Below are 23,380 nucleotides of genomic sequence, written 5' to 3'. Positions count from 1 at the left end.
TACTATAAATTGTGATTATGGTCTCAAAATGAACTAGAAAAAGGAATTACACTCATAATCTAAGTGAAGTCAGGGTAGTAGAAATACTGGATCTTGACTCCATATGCTATGGCACACGATGAAAACCATGGAGAGTCTCTGTCAAAGAAAGGCACAGTCATACAACATTTTGCCTCGATATCCTGAGGGCTCACAGACTCCCCGAAGCTTGTTCAGAGAGTCCATGAACCCACAGGTCAAGAGCCCCTTGGTGGGGAGATGGCTCCGGGGGAGTGATAGAAGACCCCATCCCACCCCCAATCTAGCCTCCAGGGCATGGCAACCAAAGGCTGACTAGTTAACAAATTCTCTTTTCTTTCCTCACCTTACTAGATCTGTGTATGGTATTTTCCTCTCTGGCTGCTACTTCTCTTCAGATCCTTTTTTCCCTTTTTTTTAAATCTACCATCTGCCCCTTAAAAGCTGGAACCTGGAATTCTATCCTTCACTTTTTTATATTTCTATTTACTATAGCTAAGCTCATGGAAATCTATCAAGGTTAAGTACTTGTAATGTGTGAACGACCAACTATATTTCAAGACTTGATCTGGTTACATCCAATACCTCCCAGATATTCTTGCTGGGCAGGCATTTTAGATTCAACCATCTAAAAAACCCCCTCATCTCTTGCTCATAACAAAAGTCAGGGTGCCCTTCTTCAGGGGCCAGGTTTATGCAGCTCTGACTTCCTTGATCTCTCTTTATTATTTTTCTCACTTCTTATTGTAGCATAAAATGCGTGTCCACTGTCACCGTTTTTAAGTATCCAGTTCAGTAGTGTAACTCACTCTCTAGAGCTAGTTTTAAAGTTGCGAACTTTTTGTAAGTTTCATCTTGCAAAACTGAAACTCTATACCCATGAAATACCAACTCCCCATTTCCCCCTAGCCCCTGTCCTTGGCAACCCCCATTCTACTTTCTGTTTCTGTGAGTCTGACTACTATGATACCTCATAAAAGGAGAATCATTCAGTGTTAGTCTTTTTTGAGACAAGCTTATTGCTTCACTCAGCATAATGTCCTTAAGATTCATTCATGTTGTAGCATGTATCAGAATTTCCTTACTTTTTAAGGCTGAATAATATTCCATTGCATGTACAGACCACATTTTGTTTATCCTTTCATTTGTCAGTGGATATTTGTGTTGGCTCCATCTCTTGGTTTATTGTAACTAATGCTGTTATGAATGTGGGTATGCAAATATCTCTTTGAGATCCTGCTTTTAATTCTGTCTTTGGATATATATCCAGAAGAGGAACTGCTGGATCGTATGACAATTCTTTTTTTTTTTTTAGAGGCTTTATTTATTTATTTGAGAAAGAAAGAACACAGAATGGGAGAGAGAGGGAGAAGCAGACTCCCCATTGAGCAGGGAGCCTGATGTGGGGCTTGATCCCAGCACCCTCAGATCGTGACCCGAGCTGAAGGCAGATGCCTAACCGATTGAGCCACCCAGGCACCCTCGTATGACAATTCTAGTTTTAAATTTTTTGAGGAGCCATTATGCTATTTTCTATGGTGGCTGCACTGTTTGATAATTTCACCAAGAGTGTACAAAGGGTCTAATCTCTCTACATCCTTGTCCTTTATCTCTTAAGGTTAACAAAGTCCCACCTCTACTCTGCTTTCTACATTATCTCTTTCCAAAATTCCATTTCCTAACTCATCTACAGAAGGGGAGGGGGCTCAAAATCAGGGGTTTTAGTGCTGCAAACCCAGAACCCAGAACAGGGATTAACACATTTTAGTCTAAGAAATGTTGACAAAATGGAAGAGTTATAATACTAGGATTATTTGTATTTATAAGGGTACCAAATAATTTTTTAAAATTTCACTTTATAAATAACCTAGGGGACCTGGGTGGCTCAGTCGGTTAAGCATCCAACTCTTGATTTTGGCTCAGGCCATGATCTCAGGGTCCTGAGATGGCACTGCCTGCATCTGGCTCTGTGCTCAGCCAGGAGTCTGCTTGAGATTCTCCTCTGCCCTCCCTCTTCCCACCCCCACTCTCTCTCTATAAAATAAATTTAAAAATCTTAAAAAAAAGAAAAAATAAGAAATTGCAATTCTAACTTAAGTTAGAATGTAAGGTTAGGCCTTTTAAAATTTTCTAAAATTATCCTTAAATTTCTTTTATGGTATCCAAACTGAAATTTTAAAAACAATTAAAAAGTTTTGTTGTGCTGTTATCTCACGTTTGGGGAGGGAAATGTTCTGATATTTATTATTATATTTAAATACCCCCTCATATAGCCCTAACTCTACATTTTGCTATTTTATGTATGTACAAATGATTGAAAAATTCTCTCAAATAATTTGAAGAAAGTACAAAATTGTAAGCAAATGCAATACTTTGTTATTTTGGTCTTTCGTGGCAGCTCCCTGATTATACATCATCAAATTCCATACTGTAAAATATGCAAGTGGATGGAGCAACTGCTCTTTGTCCTCAAAGAGATAACAATCTAAAGGAGAGCCAGAAGGAATATACAGAAGAGCCGTAAGAGCAGGCACAAAGATGACATGGAATTATAAGCACAAATTAAAGCAGCTAAAAATTTCTTGATGATCTCAGTTATAGACCTAGCTACGCATATAATTCACATGTGCATGTATTAAGAATGCTAAGAGGGGCACCTGGGTGGCTCAGTGGGTTAAAGCCTCTGCCTTCGGCTCAGGTCATGATCCCAGGGTCCTGGGATCGAGCCCCGCATTGGGCTCTCTGCTCAATGGGAAGCCTGCTTCCTCCTCTCTCTCTCTCTCTCTCTGTCTCTCTGGCTGCTTCTCTGCCTACTTGTGATCTCTGTCAAATAAATAAATAAAATCTTAAAAAAAAAAGAATGCTAAGAGATAAATAAAGCACATTTGCAATAACTAAATTCAGTAGTGGTTTGCTCATGGATTGATTCATGGAAGCAGAAGAGCTTAAGCAGGATTCTGGAGGAGGGTAATGCCTTGCTTGGAGGGGAAAGGGGCAGTGGAGTTTGAGAGAAGGAAGTTCAAATGGTGGTCCAGAGCTCCCTGAGAAGAATGGAAGGCAGAATGGACTGTCAGGAGAGAGCCAAGTGTGAGGAGAAAAGCAGGGACCCGGGGTTTGGAAGGGGGGTGCCTTTAATGAGCAGGTGGTATTTAAGCCCATGTGTGGGAATCTAGAGCTGGTGCCTGTTTCCAATACAGCAAGATGGACTCAAACTGCGGTACTCTTCCAACTTCCCTGCCCCCAGACACCACTCCAATCGGTTCTTTCCCCAGAGGAACATAACCAGACCCAGCTTCTTTAACACAGGGTATTTCTGACACCAAAGACGATTACAGTCCTTGTCAGTGCAGAGTATGACTCCCACCATAAGTTCAGATGGTACAGAATGCTGGTCATTTTACTTTCATGTGGACACAGGGCACATGAGTAGTTTAGCTGAACTGGTAATAATATCAAGTACTTTGGCATTAAAAATTATTGTTAATGTAGTTAGTATGCCTCCATTATCAATTCTCTCTTGGCATTGCCAACATGGTCTCTATGCTCAGCATTTCTCCATCTGGTCATCCACAGCTGGGCTGATTGCTGATGACAAGTGAGAAAAGAGCGTGAGGAAAAAAAAAAAAAACTCTTAAGGGGCTTGCACTGTACTCTCTGTTCTGTGTGCTCTTTAGGGAGAAAGATTGAATACTTTTTAATTTTTTTACTTTTCAATTTTGAAAGAACGGCAGAATAACAAAAAAGTTGCAAAAATGATACAGAGTTCCTGTATACCCTTCAGCTTGCCCTAAACTTGACATCTTACACAACTGTGGCACTAGGACCAAACCCAGGAAACTGACATTGCTACCATACACTACGTAATCTACAGACCTTGTTGAATTTCACCAGGTTTCCTGATGATGGATGATGCCCTAGTTCTTTTTTTTTTTTTTTTTTAAGATTTTATTTATTTATTTTGACAGACAGAGAGAGCACGTAAGCAGGGGGTGCGGTAGAGGGATGCACAGAGAGAAGCTGGCTCCCTGATGAGCAGGGAGCCAGACGTTGGGCTGGATCTAGGACCCTGGGATCGTGACCTGAGCTGAAGGCAGATGCTTAACTGACTGAGCCACCTAGGCACCCCTGATGCCCTTCTTCCGAAGCAGAATCCCATACTGCATTTGGTCATCATGCCTCCTTAGTCTCTTCCAGTCTGAGACAGTACCCAGGTATTTCTTTGTTTCCTACGACCTCCTCCACACTTTTGAGGAGTACTGGTCAGTTATTTTGGTACTATGACCCTCGTTTGGGGTTCACCAATGTCTTGTCATGATGAGGTTGAGACAATGCATTTTTTGCAAGAATAGCACATAGACGATGTTGTACACTACTAAATGAATCACATCAGGGTGTACAGGATCCTGATGTCTTACTCCTAGTGATGATGATCTTGATCATTTAGTACAAGAGGTGTCTGTCAGTTTCCTCTACTGTAAAATCACTGTTTTCCCTTTGAAATTAGTAAATATCTTGTGGGCAGACACTGTGTGGCCATTCAAATCCCTGTTTCTCATTACTCTTTTGCCTACTAATTTTAGCACCCATTGATGCTTCTTGCCTGCAATAATTGTTAATGTGCTGTTTGCCTAATGGTGATTGTCTATTTTCCTCATACCTTCTACATTTATTAATTCTGTAATTCTATTATTACAGAATTATTAATTCTGGAATTCTATAACAAAGACCTGGCTCTTCTCCTTCATATACTTATTTATTCAATTATTTCAGTATAGACTTACAGATACTTAGTTTATTCTATATACTATAACCCAAGGCTATTATTATTTTATTTCATTGTTCAAATTGTTCTGGCTTAGATTTTCGGGAACTCCTTCAAATGGGTGTAGTCTCCAGTGTCCTTTCAAAAAGCCTCCATCCTTTTTGGCATCACAGGATGTTCTAGCCTCATGTATATTTTCCCTGCCCCAGGTCTGGAATCAACTGTCACTCCAGGGAGCACTGATTGCTTTTATTGGAGAATGGTGTTTAGATACTAAGATCTGGACCCACTCTGAGGAGAGACCTAGGACATCATGCACTGATAATGACATACTTTTAAATCTGTGGTTTTCTTTGGTATATGTTTCAAAATTTTGTAGGCTAATTGTACTGTTTTGTCACCTAGAAGGAATTTTTATCAGGGGAAGGTGAAGACAAGCATTTTTAACATTTGTTTGAACGTTAAAGTGTCTTTGAATCTCAATTGTATAACAAAATCTTTAGGGACATTCAGAAATTAGATGGAACTCTCAAGTGCTTGAAATCAATTCCTCTTGGTCACACATTTCATTATTTATATATTGGTATACAAATGTATACGGTCTTCCCCTTTCCTAGGAGGAATATAAAAAATACTCTCTCCAGTAATTCTCCAAAATTGCTACTTAAAAATGCTTACGAACAGTAATTTGGGTTTTCATCTGAGACTCCTAATGTCCTCAAACAATTTCACAGTGGAAGGACAAATAGCTTTCCTTAGCAAACCCTCTTCTTAAAGAACATGGCTTGTTCCATACACATGTTGGGTAGAAGCAGTGCTCACCAATGCGCCCCACCCTCGTACCCCCGAGACACCCATGTGAGCAGAAGATGTGCCTCTCTTCACTCTCCCTAAACTTACCAGTGTTTCAACTACTGTATGATGATCAGTGTGCTTTTTAAACTTCCGATTTGGGAAGAGTATTACATTTACAGAAACATTGCAAAGGTTATACAGAGAATTCCCATACACCTTCCAGTTCCCCCAATATATCTTATATAACTGGTATACTCATCAAAACTGAGAAATTAACACTGGTACAATACTATTAACTAAACTACAGACTTTATTCAGATTATACAAGTTTTTCACTGATTTTTTTTTTCTATTCCAGGATATAATCCATTGCATTTAGGTAATCCATTTTTAGAGGGAAGTTTTAATAAATTAGATCAATAGATCATTTATATGCTATTTAAATATTTCAAGGTATAATCCCTCTCTCCTTTGCTCATTTAGATCGCTACTGTGTTTAACTTATGCCTACACCTATCCCTTTCACTAATATGCACCTAGTTCCTTTCACCCCTCCTATCTTCTGAATATATAACCCCTCTAGGGTATATTCCTCACAACCAGGTTTATCCCAACGACATATCCCCGAAATATAAGAATCTGTTAACTTGGTTAGAGCATTACATTAGGTCTACACTAGCATTACCTTCCCTAAGTTCACATCCAACTGCTAATTACGTGTTTCCACACCTCTAGGATTTTTTCTAAGTTATGCAAATTTTCTACCCTCATTTGTTATAATCAGGTGAAACTCATTTATGTGTTATTTCAACTTGTATTTATCAGGGGTCCACTGATTTACAGGCACCGTGCTGGACAATATGCTCTGCACGGAATAAAGCGGACACGGTTACCCTCGGTGAGGGTAACAGCCACAAGACAGGAAAATAACGGCGGTTTCAAACTGTGTTTGACGCAAGGCGTCACAAATGGGGAAAAGCACTTCCAAGGAGACAGAATAGCAGTGAAGCCTACTTTAGACTTTGTGGTGGGTCAGGACTGTCTGAGGAGGCATCTTTTAAACGGAGACCTGAAGAATGAGAAGGAACAGGGCAAGAGCAATGGGGGGTGGAGGTGTGGCCTGAGTAAAGGATCAGCGTGTTTGGGGATATTGGAACTTCCCATATTTCTTTCTTACAGAAGGAGGAAATAAATTAACCTTTACTGAGGTTTCATATCAACTTTGACACATGTGCCCTCACTCTCAAACAAGGTATTTTGAGAGAAGAGATGGAATTCCACAACACAGAAGGATGGGTGATGACTTAAGTTTGTGGTGCCATGTAAATAAATAACCTAAATTTTAAGATACTTCATTATCTAATCTTTTTAAACTTCTATTTTAGACTGCTTTATAATACATGTATAAATTAGTGTGGTGTATTTCTAATTTATGTATCTAAATCTGTTTATCTATCTACTTATCATCTCTACACACACACACACACACACACATACCCTCCCACACACACATATAAGATGGAAGAGCTCTGCTTAAAATTTTTTACTAGTGAATACACTATCAAAAGTACTTGGAAGTTTGCCTTGGAGTATGAATGGGCCTCTCACTCCATAAAACTCTGTTTCATCAACACTACCCCTTTTGTACCTCATTGCAAGCATAGCTGGGATCTGTCTAGACCAGTGATTTCCAAACCTGGCTGTGTATCAAAATGACCTGGGAACTGGATTAAAATCAGATTCCTGGGCTTTTTTCCCAGCAGATTCTTACTCACTCAGTCTGGGATGGGGCTTGGAGAGCTATAATTTTAAAGAGCTCCTGACATCCCTCAGTGCACCAGCTGGTTTGGGAACCACCAGTAAAGGATGACACAAGGGTGTGCTTTGTGGGCACAAGTATCTGCATATTGAAGTGCATATGCGTTTGGGTGTCCCACATAACCTTCTCTTTCTCACCATACCTAGATATGCTCTTTAAAGACAAGGAAGCTATTTTCTTCACCCATAGTATACATTTGGCTTGGTGTTCATCGCTTAGACTGGAGGCACTAGATAAACATTATTTGGTGGCTTTAAAAAGATTAAACAAAAAGGCTAACTTGGCCTGAAAGGCAGTAAGGAAGACACCATAAATGACAGATCAATAGTAATTTAAAACGTCACACACTAAATATTTGCCAAGTAACTAAATATTCCTGACCTGGCACCAGAATGGTGATGGCCGTCTGCACCGCCTTTCGGATGATACTGTCTAAGGCAAACATCCAGTGTGGCTTGATATTATGATTCCGAAGAACTTTATTGACCTGGAGAAAGAGGGTGACATTTAGTCTGCTTTAATTTTTAACTTCAAATAACCTAGATGACACAAGCATCAGGATGACATTCTAGCAACAACAACAACTAAAAGGTTTCTTCACCTTGAATTGTGCATAATTTCTTTATGTCACTGGGAAACAATGAAAAATGGCCACTTTGAATCAAAGTCTGGTGATCCCCATGGGAGCAAATCAAAGGCAGTCTGGTTAAATGAAATGTGGCTTCTTTGGAACTCAGAACAAGCTACTTTGGCTTTTCATGGCGTCTGCAAACTGGATGGTGGAGGTGGCAAAGGAGGAAAAAAGAATCTAATGGGCTTGAAATAAAAACAAACACTGGTCTCTAGTGTTGTGACTCTGAGGTTCAATATAACCACATGCTTCAGCCTAGTCTGGTGACTTGGAAAAGCAGGTAAGGGAGGAAATGAGCATGTGTGTTGCTCCTACAGATTTGCCACAGTGCATGCCTTATCTTTCTTCTCACAGTTGTCTATATCTCAGCAAACAGGGGAGGAACCTGCTAGAATGTTCCAGAAAGGCTGTTCACATTGAATGTCTGTGGTATAAGGGTATCTTTTTTTAGTGACTAGTACTAGTTCACATATTTAAATAGACACTGAAATAGATACATGCATCACCTTTTTTTAAATTGTCATCAAATACACATGCCATAAAATTTGCCACCTTAACCACTTTTAAGCATATAGTTCAGTGGCGTTAAGTACATTCACACTGTTATGCAACCATCACAGCATCCATCTCTAGAATTCTTTGCATGCACCTCGCAAAACTGAAACTCTACACCTGTTAAACAATAACTCCCCCCTGCCTTCCCCTCCCAGCCCCTGGTGAAAACCATTCTACTTCCCATCTCCATGAATTTGACTCCTCTAGGTCTGTCACGTAAGTGGATTCACATGGTAATTTTGAGGTGGGCTTATTTCACGTAGTATAATGTGCCAGAATTTTCTTCTTTTTCAAGGGTGAATAATATCCCATTGCATGTGTAAGCCATATGTGTTATCTTTTTAAAAATAACCATTAATATAAAGACATAAGAGAAGCTTATTTAAAACTGGGGTTAACTCCACTAACTGCTGGTAGACACGATACTCTAAGAAAAGGTCTGGGCTCTGACCAGAGAATTGAGAAGCAGCAATGGAGAAGATGCCCCAGCTGCAATTGCAGGCCAAAAGCTGGAGTTCCAGTTGCTTACTCCTGCTCTTGGTCTGTCTTCATCAAAATCCCCATAGTAGTTGCTCCCAAAAGGAAGTGAACCATTGGTAGGCTCACACTTGTTCTAGGACATCCTTTCAGAATGAGTTTGTTCTCAGACCTTCATTTCTTAAAGGATCTGCCTGCTTATTTGACTAATGTAAGGTATAGCATTTAGTAAACTAGAAATTTCTCTCCTGTGTCACACAGATGGAAGGGGATCCTCCACAACTATGACCCACTCCCCATAGCTCTTCATTAAACAGGGTACATTCTTTGGGTTCATTCCCATCCTGGATAGTGAGTGAGCAATAGCAGGGGTGTGTGTGTGTGAGAGGGAGAGAGAGAGAGAGACAGAGAGAGAGAGAGAGCGCAAGAGATAGACAGACAGAGACAGAGAGAGTGACCTGGGCTCAAGGCCCACAATTACAACTACACCACTCAATCTGAATTCTACTGGTCAATTTGTTTTCCAGCCTCTAGGCTGGAAGCCAAATGTGCGGGCAAGTGCAAAACCAATAAATTAATTCCTTCTATTTGCAGATGGTTAGGTTTCCCTAGTTGCAGTGAAGTGTGCCTTTAGCATTTAACTATTAGTGATAGGCGCCGCCCGTTGCTTTAATCACCCATGACCTCAGTCAAGTCAGGAGTGTTGTCCCTGACCACAGCACGGCACAAAGACCAAGGGGCTTACATAGAGTTTCAGAGAACATGAGTGGCTGTTGAAGGATTTACTTTGGTTTTAAATGAGGGATCATTTGATGTGCCAAATACAACTGCCAAGACATCTACGCAGGAGAAATACATACGCTAGCAGTGAGTTAATTTGGGGGAATTTAAATCCCTTCGTGCAAAGTGCTTTCGTATTTATACCAGACACTGCCAGGAACTCTCTTATTTCAGTCTCCTGCACTCTGCGAAGGCCTCGAAGGCCTAGGAGTGGCTTCAGGCTTTTCTGGTACAGAGTTCCACAGATCAGTCTCACTCACAAAGAGCACCTCCGGTGCTGAATCAGGCTTTAGAAAGACTGGCGTCTAGTTATGTTGCATAGCAACTCTACTTGAGAGGCTGGAGCCTTCAGCAATCTCTCGAGGATTAATTTTCATTCAGTGAGGAATTAATGTGTACTAAACAAACGTGTTTAAAGTGTTGGGTATGGAAACCAGAGAAAAAGGGGAGGGGGGAAAGCACTGGATTTATTCAGGGGCCATCATTCCAATCCGCATGGTTGCATTTTCCTCAGTGACCACTAGATGGCAGTTCTCGTACAGAATTTAAAAGTGCATGAGGAAAATGAGTTCTGTGGCAAGTCACCAAAACAGTGACCTGCTACAAGATCTCATAAGAACAGAGTTCAGCCACGGGAGATGTTTGTTAGTTTTTGCTCTTTCCCATGGAATTCGATTTCATGGGTATCCAACTTTGTGGGATACAAACACATAACAACAAATCTGCTCCTTAGAAGCACACAGAGAGGAACCAGCTCACACTTACTCACCATCAAAAAGAAGAGGTCATCGAAGTCAGTAAAGAAAGAAAAGATAACAGAACTTACGTTTTAACCTATTTTTCTAATTTTTGTTGGGAGTCTGTGGAAAGACATAGGCAAAATATCATACTTACAGCGTCTTGAAAACCAAAGAGCACCACCTGGACCTGGCTAATGCCGTGGCTGTCGAAGTCAAGTTCCAGCTTCAGCTTGGACAGTGTGGTGGCGATGATTTTTCGGTCTGTGGATCTCACGAATTCTCTGAGGCTTGCGATGAGGGTTGTGATATGTTCCCATTTTAGTTTAGGTTCTTCAGCCCCCTGTGAATAAAACCGGTCAGTTGATCTGTGCTAGATGCATTCGTCATGAGCCCGCCATTCCCACAGCCCCGTTTGGGACCTGGGCTTCAAAACGCCCCCACTAAAGGGAAGAGGCCATATTGCAACTCTATGCCCCACCAGCCTCACCAACCACCAACCCAAGAAATAATCAGACTTTGGGAGGAAGAGTACCTACTGCACACCTCAGCCAATAGCTATGATATAGTCAGATATACAGAGCTTTCCCCAAACAGGGACAGGCTGAGGTAATACCTCTCAGAAATTTTAATGGGGAACTAAAGAGAGAACAGGCAATGAGCCACAGGATCTTAAGCTCAAAGTTGGCCCAGAGAGACAAGTCAAAAGATAGCAGCAAGAGTACCTCTAGTTGTAAGGAAGGAAGAGTACAATCAATGGGATTGAGAGTGACTATCTACATGGAAAGGAGAAGGGAATGGACAGAAATAGAAATGGCATGCTAAGGGGGCCAACAGCAGCCAAAGCTGAGAAGAGATGTACAAACTCTTGGAACATGAAGTAATCAGAATCACACACAAGTTTTGGTCTCTGTGGGGCTCGGCTAGGCACTGGGGTTGGAATTCCTTAAGACCCCACCTTCTTCAGGTACGAGAGGTCACCTACAATGTGCCCCCCAGAACTTTAACTGCCCTTAAAATGTGTCGATGCCTTTCACTTAATACAATTCCTTACCCACCGATGAGGTAATTGGTTGTAAGACTGAATCAATGGACACGTTTATATATTAAAAATATAATACGATATTTAAGCGGGTTCCTTTTCTCAAAGGAAACATGGTAGGGTATTATTTATCCTCATTTAACTTTAAGAAACAAGATTTTTATTATGCTCATTTCTATCTCTTATTATACAATTTTGTTACCGCGTCATTAAAATTAATTCCTCAATCAGGGTGTGATAATTACAATTTCTAGGATTCTATTACAATCAATGTACCATCAAGTTTTCTCCCTCAGTATGGTTGCATTTGGGAGCTCCCTCTTGTGTTTATGTTTTCATGAGACAAGATTATATTGAAAAGCTTGAAAGCTGTCATTAAGGGAATTAGAACGAGACTGGGAACAATTATAAACTTTCTTTTCTTACCACCAACTAAATTACACCCAAAGTAAAGATTCACAGGCAATATCATAATAACATGAAAATATGTTCAAGAAGAAAAATGTGAGTTATTCAGAAATTGGAAGCTTATCTTAGTGAAGAATCAGCTCCATGTTTGCCAGCAGTGGAAATAGCAAACATTTTTTTGACATTAGCTTTGTTTTCACAACAGACGAACATGTTGCTTCTGGTTTTCTGACGTGTGTGCCACTGTCCTACAAAGGAACACTGTCTGCTCTGGGAAATGTTTTCTGTCTGGAGTGGTTCATCCACTTACATGATCGTGGCTTCTGTTCTAACTCCTGTGTTCATGCGCACTCCTGAACGTGCTTACGCAGACGAGCATCTCCCGTATCAAGGATGCGGATTCGGCATCCAAATGTTGCCCTTGAGAGTGCGCCTTTCTTGAGCACAGCACTGTCCAGGTTCTGCTGTGAAGGCGTACTCTATTCTTTATCCTTTAAACCTCCTCAAAAATGATGAGTGAATTTCAGAAGGATGTTATGAGTCCAAAGGGCTTTTGTGGGCTGCTTTGGGACAGCAGTACTTTTGGTCTTATTAAAAAAGGTTAGGCTTGGGCACCTGGGTGGCTCAGTTGGTTAAGTGCCTGACTCTTGATTTCAGCTCAGGCATGATCTCAGGGTCATGAGATCGAGCCCCTCAACAGGGCCATGGAGCCTGATTGAGATTCTCTCTCTCCCTCTCTCTTTGCCCCTCCCCCCTTAAAAAAGGGGGTGGGCTTAAAGGTAAAGATGTATCCAGAGATATTTAACACTACGAAAATAATTGTTTACATCTGGTTGTAGAAAAACATAAAGAGATTAGACAACTATGATTAGCCTGCTTGATAATGGTCACAACAGCAATAATGATAGTTAACATTTGTGAAACACTCTGTTAGTCTCTCAGTTGCTCATGATCTTGGTTATTCCTTATAGAAACTCCATGAGGTAGATACTGGCGTTTCCTCTGTTTTGTAGGTTAGAAAATCAGCCTCAGAGAAGTTAAGCAACTTGCCCAAATCGCACAGCCTGCTAATAAACAGTAAAGCCAGGCCTCCGGCAGAGGAAAGCTGAGGCAGAGCCCAGACTCCTCATCATTGCCTTCTCTTGCCTTGGTTAGCTGGAAGAGCGGGCAGTGAGCCTGAATCGGAACCTGTCTACTGCCACGCCACCATGTGATATGGTGCAAGGGATTCACAACACCCTTAGCGATACAATCAGAAGGACCCTTGCTATCCCTGGATGATTTGAGATTCAGCACGTGACTCTGACCCATAGTTTCTGGTCCTCACTGGTCCCTTTGTGCTGGTGCACCAAGGCATGCCCTCTGAGTTTTTTCTTCTTTCTCCTTTTATAGAGAACACTCAGGCATGCTGAAAAAGCCAGGAGGCCACAGACGACTGAATAGGATTAACAAACTGCGAAATGTTAAGAATTTCAGCACACTCGTGAAGGGAAGTCTCTTGCCAGGCTCTGTGCTAAGAGCTGGGACCATGACAACGACCGAGGCAGTCCTGCCCGATGGACCTTCAAAAACCCCAAACAAGCAGATGCTTTCTGTACTGGAAGAGCTTGTCCCTAGGGATGATTATGAGATTTAGGCAATCCCTGCGTTCTGCGTGTTTTGGAGCTGAAACAGGCATCTGACACGAGTGGCTACAGTTCTGAAAGGGCTTCGCTCCACGGCAGCGAAGGGTGATTTCCTTTCCTTCCCCCACTCCAAGCACCAGTCCCTCCCGTTTCCATTAGCCCCTGTCAGCATCTGGGAGCTGTCTCCCAGGGAGGAGAGCGGGGTGGTGCTTAGGAGCACAGACCCTGGAGCCAGACTGTGTGGGTCTAAATCTGGACTCCACTGCTTAGGGCTATGTGGTCGTGGCAATTACTCAGCTCCTCTGTGTCTCTGAGTCGTACGCAAGATGAGGACAACAGAACTATTACTATAGTGCTATTGCCACGAGGCTGGAGTTAGTAAATACACCTGAACTACTAAGAATAACACCTGGCCCTTATGAAGCATCTGCTGTTATTAGTGTATGTTGAGTATGTTTCCTCTTACTACTATTATTACTATAGGTTTGCTATTATTACTATGTCACCGGATGTGCCACTACTACTATGAAATATTTACTAATATTTATTGTTTTTCTTCCTCTGCTAGAATGCCAGCTTCAGTGGGATATTTCTGTTTCCCAGTTTTGTTCACTGTGATGTCCACAACAAGTAGACGGGTGCCTGGCATTCAGCAGAAGTTTAATAAGTATTTGTTGAATGAATGTATGACCTCCAACTGCTGCCCAGCTGCTCCTTCCATCTAAATTTGATTCCTCTTCTTATTTCACGCCCTCCGATCCCCAATCCTTGAATGACCAGAGTAAGCAGAAGGCAAGAGAAGAGAGAAAGCCGAAGGTTCAAGATGGCTCCTGTCTCGGCCACGTCTCCCACATTCCTGTGCAGCCTCCTCAGCCCTCGCCCTAACTCCAGCTCAGAGCCCCGACTGTCCCTCAGCCCAGAGCCCCCACTTCCTGGGCCTCTGAGGAACTGCTCGAGGTGGATTTCCTCTAGGACCCACGTAGGGTCTTTCCAGAAAGTGTAGGTGGTGCTCATCTCAGTTCTCCTCATACCAGAGACCCTGCTGGCACACATATGGCCTTGACTCTTCCTATGGGATCAAAAGAGGTGGGCATTAGAGAACTGCTAAGGAGAAAAAATCAGCAAAGAAACTTTGTGGGGTTCTCAAGATAAAGACAGGAGCCAAGAAAGAGAGTCTTGCCCTGTTTACATCCCAGTATAGCTGAGAACAGGGCGATGGCTGGACTGAGAGACAAATTTGACCCAACTCCTCTAGCTCCACACTTTCTGCAGCTGTTTTCCCAAGACGGAAGGTAGGAAAGAAGGCATAGCCAGCTGGTGGTCACAGGAGCCCGAGGAGGCAGACAAGTCCCCAGTGCCCATGCCACTGAAAGAAAGTACCAAGTATCAAGCCTGAGGCCAAGCATGGCTGTAGAGGCTGACATCCTGAAGAGATGTGAGCTTCAGCTCCAAACTCGGGAGGCAGCACCAGAGGCCCGGGGCTGGGGGAAACACCATTTCTACTGGGACAAAACTGGGGAGGGGATTCTTCTTTGCGTCTGTAAGCAGAATCCTAGGGAACATATTTTCCCAGGTATTACGGACTGAACTGTGTCCCCCCAACCTCAATCAGAAGCCCTAACCTCCAGTGCGATTGTGGTCGGAGAAAGGATCTTAGGAGGTAATTAAGGTCAAGTGAGATCACAACAATGGGGCTCTAATCCAACAGGAAGAGACACCCACCAGGGTGCACAGGGATAAAAGGCTGGGTAAGGATGTGGCAAGAAGGTACCACAGACAAGCCAAGGAGAGAGGCCTCAGGAGAAAGCAAACCTGCCGACACCTCGCTCTTAGAGCTTCTGCCTCCAGAACCCTGAGAAATAAATTTCTGTTGTTTCAGCTACTCAGCCGGTGGGATTCTGTTACTGCAGTCCCAGCAAACGAATATACCAGGGAGTGAGAGTTTGACAAGCTTAGTTTTTTTTTTTTTTTTTCATAGCACACACAGCCTTCAACACACTATATAATTTACTTATTATGGCCCATTAGCCTCCATCCATCTGGATGTAGCCCCACGAGCACAGGGGTCCTTGTTGAGTCTGCAGTATTTCCTAAATGCTCAAAGGAGACCGGCAGGGAGCCTTGTGCTACCATTGGAATTAGGAAGTCACGTGGCTCAATGCGTATTTGTGGATCGATCAATAAACAAATGTACGGAGTGTAACAGGGGCTTGCGGGCTGGTTGGAACTTCGCCACCATGAACAAGTTGCTAGTGACTTACAAGTGGCTATGTTCAAAAATGCAGTTTCTACATCAAGGTTTTTCCCTTTTACCTCTCCTGGGTATGTCTGATTCATCATCAAGAGCTCTACACCTTTCTCAAGGCTCCACGTCGCATGGGACAGTTCCAAGCAGTGAGGACACAGCTAAGATACGTTAACTCTGGAAAACGAAGGATCCATGAGAGGTTTTACCTGAGCCAATGATTCCATTAAGTTTCTCACAACTTTGTCTTGGTCTTCCGTCAGGATCCTGTGAAGGGTGGCGCGTCTCTCACTGTCCTTCCTCAGCATGAAGAATCCAGAATCTTTTTCTTCAGGGGAAGGGGGAGCGCTGTGATCTTCAAAATTTTCATCCGGAATGCTGGAAGAATTTAGACAGCATAAATCACCATGTCCTTTATAAAAGGACACACAACACACTTCTTTCACTCAAAGTTGGTCAGGTCTTTACCCCAAAAAGAGCGTCCGTATTCCTTTTACATCTCTTTCTCCGCAGGATTTGGCTCTTGTTTTGAAAGAGAAGGGGTCCACCTTTAACTCCGTGTCAGGAGAAACTGAGCCGTACTCGCTGCTGCTGCTTGTGTCCTCCACCAGGACAGGCACAGGCAAGGATATGCTTCGAAGATACTCTGCTTGTCAGGAGAGGGGAGGAAATTATCACTGATGCTTTTAAAAAGATACACATACTAAACACGCACGCAAAGACAGCAACACTGGTGGTCAAGTGTCTCATTCCAATGACTAGTCAAATTATGCTAAGAGGCTGGTCATGGATCCCATGCTCCACATACAACCCAGGCAGGGGGTTGGCAGGGTAGGGGTCTCCCGGGCCCTGGGAGGAATATCTCAGGGCCATGAAACTGCAGAAGAAGAACCAGGCCCAGTAGTCCTAGGTTCCAATCCCCTCATTGCTATTGGCCACCTGTCAGACATTAGGAAGGTCATTTATGGGTCTCAGTTCTCACGTCTACAAAATAAAGGATCAGGGGGGCATTTGGGTGGCTCAGTCGGTTGAGCATCGGCCTTTAGCTCAGGTCATGATCTCAGGGTCCTGGGATCGAACCCCGCATTGGGATCCATGTTCAGTGGGGAGTCTTTTTCCTTCCTCTCCCCCTGTCCTTGCTGTGCTTGCTCTCTCTCTCTCTCACATAAATAAATACATACATACATACATATATTTAAAAATAAAATAAAGGATCAGGTTCATATTTTTTTAACCATCTTCCTCACAGGCTCAAGGGTCCACCTTAGCATCTTGGGACTGCCGTAGCCGGGGTGATCGAGGATTCTGTGATTCTAGAACATAGGTTTCAACCCTGTTTTGCCTAACAGAAATAGCTTCTGTCAGTCTTATATATCAGGGTTCTGCTTAAGGGGTCATATAAAGAAGGGTCCTTTGCTAAACACAAATTTTGGAAATCAAAAGACCACATGATCTCTTTTAGGTCTTTCCCAGTTCCCAGAGATTGTGATCCTGCCTCAGACATGGGCTTTTATTGTGATGGAGATTCTGTTAGCCCAGCAGGAGTTACCAATGTTTCATCAAACACTAATTTTAAAAGGAAGTAACTTTTGACAGAGTCATCCTTACCAAACAAGTGTCCCAATACTACAAAAGGTCTTACCAAAGAAGGCAGATGTAAAATTATAAAAAAGGAAATCCAAGGTTGCCTAGAATCCCTTTTTTACTTAACTCCTCTTGGGCTGGGCTGTTTCAATGAGGGCCCCAAGCTCAAAGATGTGGGATGGTCATTCAGCTGTGAACTCCTGCCTCTGTTCAGGGTGACTGCAAATCAGTAATGATTAACAGCGAGGAGTGGAGGCAGCGGGCCATCCACACTGATCAGACAGATGGACATGTTTGAGAAGCACTCATCTGATTTACCAATATATGAAAGCCAAACAGACCTTCCCTTTCTTTTCTTTGCCCTTTTCCTCCAACAATCTCTGGATTCTATCCCTATGATTCCACAAGCAGATATGTCTTATGATCTGCTATATATATACTTGGAAGAAAATATACCATATTATGAATGGTAGTTATTTCTAGAAGATGTGATTTGGGGGTGATTGTGACTTTATTTTTCCAAAATTTCCAAACCTTCTACAATAAACAAGTATTATTTTTGTAATCAGAAAAATATATGTTATTATAAATATTTTTCACAAGCATATACTCAATAGGCGGTCACACCACCTTACCAAGAACTTGATTTACTTCATAACACACTTAGTGATGATCCAGAAGATAAAAAAAAATCCCATTACATAGCAGGAAGTGACATTTCTCTGAAAATGGATTGCCCTGACCATACCCATCAGGGAAGCTTTCTGAAGCTGCTGAGTCTTGGAAAAAGTTTTTTAGCCCTATCTAGGAGCTTCCTTAATCACAGAATCTTGCAGGTAGGACACGTCCTGCCCGCCTTGGTTATACTGAAGATGTCATGTACTACTGTTCTATTATTCTATCCCACTTGTAGCTCAGATGAATAAAGCAGGTGTTAGAGGGATACTTGGTTTCAACTGTAGGGAGGAAGAAGAGATGTATACAGCTTCCTGGGATAGTTCCTCTCTGAGGAAATCATCCCAGTGATGAGTTAACTAGAAAGTCTCCCAAGGAGGAATTGGTTGACCCACCTTCTGTCATTGAATTTGCTGCACTGCTTACTCACTTGAAGGTAGGAACTGAGATGAAGCTAAGAAGAGCTGCTCTGGGTTTACCAAGTCAACAGCACAATCCCTTAGTTAAAGGTTAAGTGCAAACAGCTACATTGAAGAGATGGGGGGTCGGATGGGGGGGAGGAGAGGAAGCACCTGCAGGCAGCATTTCCCAAACTTACTTGACCACGGAAAGCCCTCTTTCCTGGGACAGCTCATGGACCCAGCACTTCGTGGACTAGATTTTAGGAAGTGCTGCTGTAACAGAAAGCAAATGAGCAACCTCTTGCTGGTAACAGTAAGGTTTGTCTAAGAGGAGACAGGCCTTTCGGGGGGCCCAAACAGGACTGCTTTTGCGAGGACGTTTTTGGGAGTTTTCAAGACCTATAGTGTGCTTTGTTGCACTCTGCATTTCCGGGGACAGATTGCTGAATGGACAAAACAGCTGCTGGCTCGGCCAAATATGAATTTAAGGCACGGGAGCAGGGCTTGCATTGCTATTAGCTATCAAGCCCTTAAAGCTAAATGTGGCTGGTAGAAAAAGATAGCTGAAGCAAGCTCTCACCCTTCTCTTGGCTCGATGGGATGGCCAACATCTTTGTGAGGAAGGCACAAGAGCCCTGCAGTGGGGTTCACTGTAGACCCCCTGGGCTCAGTGAGGGCATCTTTACCAGCTCACAGAGTGGAGATCCTCTCTCAACATGTGTTCCATGCAGAAATGGGGGCAGGCATCGTTTCATGCCAAAGACAAAATTGTTCCTTGGGACTAAATTCTATTTAGAATGCTACCACGTGGAGTTTCTATCCTGTGTTTCTGTAAGTAAAGATTCTAAAGAACAGAGGGAGTGAGGATTTGACTTGTCTTGCTTTTTGGTTTTTTGGTCACATTATGTGATTTAATAGCCCAGTACTGAGAAGGCCTGTGTCGTACCTGTGAATTAGGGTTGCTATGGATACCGACTGCCTAAAGGAAGTCTCACGAGGTAACACTGTCTATGTTTAAGGATGGAATCCAGTGCCCAGGGTCGTTATGGCTCATCTAGGAAAAAAAGGGACTTGTAGATATTTTGTATGTTCTGTGTACACAGCCCTGAATCCCTCCTCTACCAGATTTAAGTTTAATCTTAAATTTGATTACTCTTCTCTGTTGGGCTCATGCAGTCATTCATCCAGCATATATCTACTAGATATCTAATATTTGTGGGGTAGCCAACAGGACTTGCTGCTGGACTGAAGGGAGGGTATGAAAGGGAGGAATCAAAAATGACCCTGAGGTGTCTGGCTTAAGAAATGAATGAATGAATGAACTACTTATGTACTAAGATGAAAAAGAATCCAGGCTGAACGGGAAGTTATTTTTAGTGGGGAAGAGGTGTGATCTGAGCATTTAATTTGAGAAATTAAGGCCACGGGATGAGTCTAGAGCTCAGAAGACAGAGCTGGGGACATAACTCTAGCAGTCCCCTGCCTAGAGATGGTATTTAAAGCAAAGGATGTCATAATTTAGGGAGGGATGAGGAGAGAGCAGAGGTCCCAGATCTTAAGAACATTTAGAGGAAAAGGAGGTAGCAAAGGAGAATGACCAGAGAAGCCATGAAGCTAGAGGAAATCAGGTGAATGGGGGGGTCACGGAACCCCCCAGAGGAGAGGGCTAACAGAAGAGAGGAGGCGTATCTGGGCCAAAAGCCACTGAGAGGATGAGCAAATTCAGAATTTGACCAAATGAATCCCATTAGTGACCCTGAACAAGGCAGGGTCAATGGTCAGTGACACCAGACACCAGACACAATGTAGGCCAGACACTAGATTAGTGGGAAAGAGGTGGGGAAGATCAGAGGACACTGCTCTTCAAGACCTGAAGCTGGGATAAGGAGCAGGAAAAGTGGGGTGTTAGCCAATGAAGCAGTAAGTAGTGTCAGGGGAAAAGTTAGTTTAGGACAGAAAACACTAGAGCATGGGTAGATGGGGAGTTATGTGGAGAGGGGGAAGCTGAAGAAGTCAGGGCTGTGTGGGGTCCAGAAGCCAAGTGGGGGTTCACCTTCTGTAGGAAAATGAATACTCCCTCCTCCATAAGGGGGAAAGAGGGAGAAAAGGGGATGCCGAGGCAGGCAAGTATGTACATTCTTGGTGGAAACGTGATGAAATCCATTCCTGATATTTCTAGCTTCTAAAAGTTGTAAAAGATTTCCAGGTAAGTGAGAAACCACAGTGCCTTTCTGGGGAGAAACTCAGGTATAACTGTTATCACAGAAGCATGCTGACAGTTTCTGGAGTGCACGGAGGTCACAAGTCCCCTGATATCAGCTCAAATACACTGAGGTTCTGGAGCCTCCAGATGTCAGAGAGAAGCCTGGCAGGAGTTCAGTCACTTGCCTGTGTGTTACTCTCTCGTCAATTTTTTTTTTTTTTTTTTAAGATTTTATTTACTTATCTGAGAGAATGGGCATGAGCAGCGGGAGAAGGGCAGAGAAAGAAGGAGAAGCAGGACGTGGTGCTCACCATGGAGCTCGATCCCTGGGCTCCATCCCAGGACTCTGAGATCATGACCTGAGCTGAAGGCAAAGGCTTAACCAACTGAGGCACCCAGGCACCCCATGTCTTTGTCAACTCTTAAGAAATCCTTTGCTGTAGGGCTGGCCATGGGAAGTCTTAAAGAGGCTGGATGACTTCTCTGAGGATGGGAAATGTCAAAGGTATGCCTCTGGAAGGGTATTTCTTGTTCTTTTGTGGGAGCTGGTGGGTAAGGGTTCCCTAAACCCTTAGGATGTCTATCCTCATCCCAATAAAAATTCCCTAAAAAGATGGCTTTATTATGGGTAGACTGGCGTGGGGAGGGAGCACATGGGACCAATCTATGGGCCCCAGACTGCTGGGAGCTTCTGTCTAGGGGAGGGATAGGGCTCTAACTTCAGCGAATTGGCTATGCCCATTCTGGGAAAGGGGTTCTAACTCCCTCCCATCACTGTGAGAGCTGCCTTGGATCCTAACAGCTATTCGAAAGCACCAGGGACTCTAAGTTCTCTGAGTTCAGGACAATCTAGGGACAGAGCTCACTCAGAGCCAACTCCTAACTGTCACCTTGTCTTCTGTCTCTGACTGCCCAAATCTCAAAGGTTCTCACACTTTAGCGAGCAAAGAAGTCATCAGGTTGTTTACTTAAAAGTGTAGCATTCTAGGTTATAGCTATAGATTCTGGGAAGGACCAGAAATCTTAATTTTTTTTTTAAGATTTTATTTATTTATTTGACAGACAGAGATCACAAGTAGATAGAGGCAGGCAGAGAGAGAGAGAGAGAGAGGGAGGGAAGCAGGCTCCCTGCTGAGCAGAGAGCCCGATGCGGGGCTCGATCCCAGGACCCTGGGATCATGACCTGAGCCGAAGGCAGAGGCTTTAACCCACTGAGCCACCCAGGCGCCCCCAGAAATCTTAATTTTTAACAAACATTCCAAGTGACCCATGCAGGCAGATCTGGGCCTGAGTCACACCTATATTTTGAGGGCCTAGGCCCTAGGCCCTAGATCCCGAGTGCTAAGTGTACAGCAGAGGTTTAAAAAGGTTACCTAGTAAATGTTATTAAATAAACGATTCTTCAGGCAGCTCTCAGAACGAGCCATCAATAGCTTCACAGTTCAATATGGTAGCTGCTAGCCCCCTGTGCTTATTTACAGGAACCTTTCAATGAAATTAAAATTCAGGGCCTCTGGCAACCCACGGAATGGGAGAAGATATTTGCAAATGACAGTACAGACAAAAGGTTGATATCCAGGATCTATAAAGAACTCCTCAAACTCAACACACACAAAACAGATGATCATATTAAAAAATGGGCAGAAGATATGAACAGACACTTCTCCAATGAAGACATACAAATGGCTACCAGACACATGAAAAAATGTTCATCATCGCTAGCCATCAGGGAGATTCAAATCAAAACCACATTGAGATACCACCTTACACCAGTTAGAATGGCCAAAATTAGCAAGACAGGAAACAACGTGTGTTGGAGAGGATGTGGAGAAAGGGGAACCCTCTTACACTGTTGGTGGGAATGCAAACTGGTGCAGCCACTTTGGAGAACAGTGTGGAGATTCCTCAGGAAATTAAAAATAGAGCTTCCCTATGACCCTGCAATTGCACTGCTGGGTATTTACCCCAAAGATACAAATGTAGTGAAAAGAAGGGCCATCTGTACCCCAATGTTTATAGCAGCAATGGCCACGGTCGCCAAACTGTGGAAAGAACCAAGATGCCCTTCGACAGATGAATGGATAAGGAAGATGTGGTCCATATACACTATGGAGTATTATGCCTCCATCAGAAAGGACAAATACCCAACTTTTGTAGCAACATGGACAGGACTGGAAGAGATTATGCTGAGTGAAATAAGTCAAATAGAGAGAGTCAAGTATCATATGGTTTCACTTATTTGTGGAGCATAACAAATAATATAGAGGACAAGGGTGGATGGAGAGGAGAAGGGAGTTGAGGGAAATTGGAAGGGGAGGTGAACCATGAGAGACTATGGACTCTGAAAAACAACCTGAGGGCTTTGAAGGGGCGGGGGGTGGGAGGGTGGGGGAACCAGGTGGTAGGTATTGGGGAGGGCACAGATTGCATGGAGCACTGGGTGTGGTGAAAAAACAATGAATACTGTTACGCTGAAAATAAATAAAAAATTTAATTTAAAAAGAAAAAAAAATTCAGGGCCTCTGTCAATGTAGCCCCATTTCAACTGTTCAAAGCACATATGTAGTGGCTAAGGGATTGGACAGTGTAGATAGAGGACGTTTCTATTATCACAGAATTACAG

The 23,380-nt window shown here is 43.1% G+C and overlaps 1 protein-coding gene across 1 annotated transcript in view; it reads right to left on the bottom strand.

Annotated features, from left to right (window-relative positions):
- MAP3K5 (mitogen-activated protein kinase kinase kinase 5) overlaps positions 1-23,380 on the bottom strand; it is a 198,033-nt gene that overhangs the window by 10,733 nt on the left and 163,920 nt on the right. The window contains exons 22-25 of the mRNA XM_080806936.1: positions 16,363-16,540; positions 16,104-16,272; positions 10,732-10,917; positions 7,776-7,881 (exon numbers count right to left, since the gene is read on the bottom strand). Coding sequence (XP_080663062.1) covers positions 7,776-7,881; positions 10,732-10,917; positions 16,104-16,272; positions 16,363-16,540 — 639 coding nt within the window. The remainder of the gene's footprint in view (positions 1-7,775; positions 7,882-10,731; positions 10,918-16,103; positions 16,273-16,362; positions 16,541-23,380) is intronic.

The sequence above is a fragment of the Martes martes genome (genome assembly GCF_963455335.1).
Source record: "Martes martes genome assembly, chromosome: 6".
Classification (NCBI taxonomy): domain Eukaryota; kingdom Metazoa; phylum Chordata; class Mammalia; order Carnivora; family Mustelidae; genus Martes; species Martes martes.
The sequence above is the reverse complement of the archived record's forward strand: the minus strand, read 5'-3'. Positions and strand labels throughout refer to the sequence as shown.